The sequence below is a fragment of the Triticum dicoccoides genome, chromosome 1A (genome assembly GCF_002162155.2).
Source record: "Triticum dicoccoides isolate Atlit2015 ecotype Zavitan chromosome 1A, WEW_v2.0, whole genome shotgun sequence".
NCBI lineage: Eukaryota > Viridiplantae > Streptophyta > Magnoliopsida > Poales > Poaceae > Triticum > Triticum dicoccoides.
In genome coordinates this window covers 85,263,152-85,269,024 of record NC_041380.1, presented here as the reverse complement: position 1 = coordinate 85,269,024, position 5,873 = coordinate 85,263,152, and the positions used below count along the sequence as shown (strand labels likewise).

Sequence of the window (5,873 nt, the reverse complement as noted above, 5' to 3'; positions counted from 1 at the left end):
TTCCGCACAAAAAACCTGGGGTTTCAATAGCGAGCAGGGTCCAAATAATGTGTTATCAGAAATAGCAGTGTTCAATAGTTCAACACTACAGCTGGATGACAGACTACAAGCAACAAGAACATACTTTAAAGTCAATTAATTAAACTCCGTGTTACAACATTAGATAGTGTACAGTGGGCTCTCTGAACCTCCCTCAGGGTCACCAGCTTGGAGAAACGAATTGCGGAACACCATCAGTCAGGTCAGTAACAGTCCTTTGTCGCGAATGCCGCTCAAAGTTTCCAGTTTTTTGGTTATACTTGTTGAACAGTTGAACTGGATCTACCCAATTGCAGGTAACCAGACCAGAGTTGAGCTTAACAGGAGACTAGCCTGCCGCAACAACTTCGCATACAGTTTTATCGTCTCCGGGAGAAGTAAGCATGACAGATAATATAACTCTGTACAGAATGGCATGTTTGAAGGTGTGTCCTTGGAATGAGTAACCCTTCCTGATCCAATGGCAAGGATTTTCTGGCATTGCCACAGCAGCCTACCAGTGCCCGTTGCGGCCATCCACGGTTGCAGCTAGTTTATTTCCGGTATATGGCTTTGGTGGCCCAGCTTGGCTCACGTCAATCCTTTCAGCTTCACCTGTTTCGCTCTTGCAGGTGTTATTTCTTCTAGGGTATGAGTTGCCCGAAGGAACACCGTTTGGAACAATTCCTTGGCTTGTGACGACCCTTCGCTGTTCATATTGCTCAGTTCCAGATGTTGAACAGTTACCATAACGAAGTGCCGAACCAACCACTTTACCAGGCCTTGCAACGGCAGCACCTGTATGATGAAGTGGTGTATCAAGTTACCCTCGAGTTACAAGGCCCGATAGATACAGTTAAGGATACAGTCATGCAGGCTTGTTTGCAGATTCAAAAGTATTGGACGACCCAGGTGCTTACCTTGAGGAACTCTGTTTGCACCAACTGAAGCAGGATCTCTGCGTGGCTTTTGTGCATTATCTCTGATTATACACCTGGAAAGATCATCCGTAATGTTGGCAGCACCCTGTGGTCGGCTATCTGAACACTGTGGCCGGTTATCCGAATAGATAACACTCGGCCTGTTAACAGAAAACTAGATAGTCAAGAACCACACTTCCAATTTGTGGCTAAAGTGACATCAGTCCATCATACAATGTTAAAGCAAAGTCAATATCATACCTTGGTAATGAATTATGTTGCCTCTCAGGCGGTGCTGCTGTTGATCCCTTTGCATAATGCTCTTCAAGGAATGTGAATTGCTTTTTGAAATGATCTACTGCACTGAAATCCGAATAGAGCAAACAATGTTAGATCGATGAATCGGTCAGTATCTTATGCAGTGCGCGACTGACTCCAAGCAACAAATAAGAACACAGAATAGGTATGCACTACCTAATCAACAATAAACAAAAACAATTTCCGCATGCTTTATTTATCAATATCACCATCACCAAAAGAGTAGAAAAATAACCATAATAGTGTGTGTATAAACACTTGATATTTATTCATGAACCTGCACAGACATTAATGATACCAAAAAAAATTTGTAGAACTAGACTGACCAAGAATAATGTCACTGCATTGTCTCTGGAATTAAACAAGGCACTCCACGATGTTAAAGTATTGAAAGAGAACTTCGCACCTTGGGTACATGAAATTAGTTGGCTCAGCCCCCTCAAGGAATTCCCTCAGCATGTTTGGATGATATTCCAGAATTTCTCTGTATATGAGTTCCCTTATGTCGTCCTTCGTAATTCTTCGTCTCTCAAACTCGAACTCAAGCTTAGTAATGGGCTGTGCAGAAGGCTCCCTATCCACACTCGCAATGTTCTTGAAATAAAGATCAGCAAGAGCCTGTCAACATGCCTAATACATTAGCTAATGGTATTCAAGGTTACAAGGAAAGAAGAAACACAGGAAAAAATGCTGGCAGGCATGGTACTAAAACAAACTACCTCTTCAGCACTTGGCCTGTCTTTTGGATCAAATGCTAGCATTCTCTCTAACAAATTTAATGCAAGTGGATCTGCATTTGGAAACTTATGCGTGAACGGTACAGGCTTTTTCCGCCTCATACTGCTCAAGTAGCGCCTGGCCTTCTCATTTCGAATCTGTAGGATAGCTATAAACATCAGAGGTTATATTGGAAACAACACACTGTTTTATGCCAACCATACTGACCCTAGCAATTGTTTCTGGAGCAGGCGTTCCCAGGAGATCTGTGATTATATCAAGTTGATGCACCACATTTTTCCCAGGAAAAAGAGGTTTGCCAGTTAGAAGTTCCGCAAATATACATCCAATACTCCATATATCTATTGCTGGTGTGTACTGCAAGAAATTGAAGAACATAATGTTATACAGCGTTCCAGATATTCCAGAATATGTATAGCTGGATTAATCAAACCTAGACATAGAGTACTTGAGTTACAACTAGAGGTGCCCTTATTCCTTTGACAGCTTAATCATTCGGTTTGCAAAAAGAAATACAGAAAACAAGGTCGTTCCTGAATGACATTGAAGCAATATGATTACCCTGAACATCAAAACAATATGCACATTAAAAAATATTTGTCCGTTGAGGGTGGAAGACAAAAAAAAAACATAAACTGTGCCAGATGTTGGAATGTGTTCTTAAACATTTATTTTTTAACCATGCTGGCTGATTGGCATTGTTTCCCATAGCTAATATATATTAGAACATAACCTGTTATGAAATAGGAAAAGAACTACTAAGGAAATGCCAGGGGGAGGTTACTTTGCTTTGCTGTCACAAAGTTGCAGCACCCTTAAAGCCTTAAACATTAAACGAAGTAAATCAGATTCATATGAGGGAAAAATAATGAAAAATACTGTTGATACCATGATTCATATGAAATTTAACATATACAAACCTTGGAGAAAAAAGATCCACATAGTTCAGGTGCTCGGTACCACCTTGTTGCGATATAATCCTAAAAACAGGATAAGAAATTAGCTGCTGTTATTGATATTGAGTAGCCAAAAGAAATGGTCAGTATGGTAGGGGGGAATAGCAATACCGTCCAAAATATTGCGGTTGGAGTATCACTTATAGCTACCCTTGCAAGACCGAAATCACATATTTTGAGCTTACAATCAGCATTAGCCAAGATATTCTTTGGTTTGAGATCTCGATGAAATACATTTGCTGCAAGAAGCTATTGGAAGATGCATCAGCCAAAATGATTTTTCTATGAGTCTTGTTTTATATTATTGCCAATCAACTCACAATGCCACATTTGTATCTATAGCAAAAGTATTAATACTCATTTGTTTAAATAATCTGAACAATAGGGATTTCTACAGTATTGCTCTATGAATGGAGAGATGAGCATGTGTTTTTCATTGTTATTATACCAGCAAAATATTATTTCTTAGCATGCCAAAAAAGAGAACTGAAAATACCTACTTGATCACAAATAAGTTATTTATATTTATAAAAAAGATTAAACAGAAGTTCTCTAGCCTCAAACAGTGCTTCACAAGATTAGTATGCCTATCTAGTTGCTGACTTTTGGCACAAAGAGCTCCTCACTAGGACCACAGTTCTGTTGTAGCATCACAAGAAGCTTTGGGAGCACGTCCAGATTGTAGCTACGTAAATGATTAACAGTAACTTTCCATCACAGAATTGATCAGTTACTAGGTGATTAGACTAGAACACACAACTCAGGCTGTGACAAGCTAGCACAAATTGAACAAATCACAAATAAGATCTGGATTTCCAGAGTTCTCTGAGCACTATAGCGAACTGTGTGACCTGTATCAAAGTACTATACAGGTCCATATTGCTCTCGTGACTACAAAGTTTGTGGAACATACCATGGGTTTTAAAGGTTTTCACAAATACCAACACAACCAATACATCATCGCCAGATACTAGAAATATTGTTTCGAATTTGACATGGCATTGTTATCTACTGACATGTGTATGCCTTTTAAACACATTGACCATTTATTAGTAAATTGAGATGCCTGATATCCAGCTGTTGTAATATGCAAAAGAGCCATCTTTGATGCGAAAATAAATCGGTTACCTGTATGTATGTATTTCAATCCTCGGAGCAACTGATACAAGAAAAACTGATAATGCTCTGGAGTCAAGTCATCATTCGCCTTTATAACTTGGTGCAAATCAGACTCCATGAGTTCGAAAACAACGTATATATCCTTGAACTCTCTCCTCGACGGAGGAAGAAGAATATGTTTAATTTCCACGATATCGGGATGTCTTAGGAGCCTAAGCAACTTGATCTCGCGGAGTATCCGTGTGGCATCAGACACATGTTCAAAGATGTCGTTTATCTTCTTGATAGCAACTTTCTCACCCGTGTGAGTATCCAAAGCAGAGCAGACCACGCCATAACTCCCTTTCCCTATAACCTCTTCAATCTTGTATCTGTTTCCCTCACCATACTCGGTAAAAAAGTCCATTTGAGATGTCTGTGTCACACAAAACAGAATACGAGTCAGCTTGAGCACTGATGAATTGCGTTCTTTAGTATGACATGGTGAGATGGTGACACTCAAAATAGATATTAGAGTCGTAATTTGGCAAGCGACGAGGACTATGTACAAAAAGACACTAGCCAAGTATTACGCGAAAATGACCACATAGGAAATTAAGTTCCATGGAGAATTCATACAACGCAAACTAGCACGGTCTCAATCGTCAAGTAACAAATTTTATCTGAAAAAAGCTGCTTGGAAGCAAAAGAAAAGCACTAGAACCACGTGATGCAACGATGTCTAGGGGGCATTACTTTCGTTCTCCAAAACAAGTTGAAACTTTTTGCCCAAACGATGGAATTGTTGGGATGGCATGAAGCATGCATATTGCCGCACAGAGAGGTGGGTAGAAATATGAACACGACAGCACAACTACTCAAGTCAAGTCCATAGCTCGAACTGAGAGGGTTGTGAATAAATGAACAGTAGCGCCATTACTGCCGGGCATGAATTTACAAGAGGAACTGACGAGACCTACGAAACCAAGCAGCCGACGTCAATTCTTTCCACCAAAACGTACGAGCAGCTTACGCCCACGAATCTGTAAAGCGACTCAACTCCAAATCGAGTAGATCCGTCTAGCCGCCAGGTTTTACGGCGGGGAACAAGCCTACCACCAGGACCGCGGGGCTTCGCGATTCGGGGAGCAAAAGCTCCAAACGCACCAAGATCCCGAACCAAGAACACTACCAATCCACTCCAAGAAAAGAAAGAAGGCTGCTACTAACTCCCCGCACGGCACTAGAGCGTGGGGGCGGCAGGAACGCTCAGCGGAACAGAGAGAGGGGCGCGGCCTTCTTCGCCCGCCCCTGCCGCCTCCTCACGGCAGATCTCTCCCCGGAGGAGAGGGGATCTTTTGCGCGAGAAAGGCGAGATCTTTGAGCACCCCCGATCCAGCAAGAGAGAGGGGGGAGGGGGGGGAGAAGCAGGGCGGGGAGGGAGCTCACTCGCTCACGCGCGCACACGACGAGGGGGACGCGGCCGAGGGGAGGAGTCCAGCTGCGCTGCGATCCAAGGCGAAGCTCGAGGACAGAGGGGGGAGGGGGGCGGTGGTAGCTGGGCAGTCAGGAGAGAGAAGGCCACCGGTGGCCTCCGCTTTCGGAATTTATACCCGAGATTTATTTCTCTCTTTGTTTAACTAGATTTCCGGGCCTGCCTCTGCTTATCTTCCGTTTATATTTATATATATAAAACAAGAAAAGAAAATCGCTTGGCCTCGTTCGGTTCGGAGGCGCGCCCGCTCCGATAGGGAGAGGGGGAGGGGCGGCCGTCGCGGGCCGGGCATCGTTTCCTTTCCCGTTTTACGTGCTGTTTGGCGGTTTG

The 5,873-nt window shown here is 42.7% G+C and overlaps 1 protein-coding gene across 1 annotated transcript; it reads right to left on the bottom strand.

Moving 5' to 3' along the window:
- LOC119364586 (mitogen-activated protein kinase 14) lies at window positions 1-5,651 on the bottom strand. Its single transcript, XM_037630070.1, has 10 exons — window positions 5,498-5,651; window positions 4,079-4,484; window positions 3,062-3,189; window positions 2,915-2,974; window positions 2,202-2,351; window positions 1,976-2,131; window positions 1,663-1,874; window positions 1,200-1,301; window positions 939-1,099; window positions 1-816 (listed from the first exon to the last, which is right to left on the bottom strand). The coding sequence occupies exons 2-10, from the start codon at window positions 4,473-4,475 to the stop codon at window positions 533-535; spliced, it is 1,650 nt and encodes a 549-aa protein (XP_037485967.1). The 5' UTR covers window positions 4,476-4,484; window positions 5,498-5,651; the 3' UTR covers window positions 1-532.
- Between the last annotated feature and the right edge of the window lie 222 nt (window positions 5,652-5,873).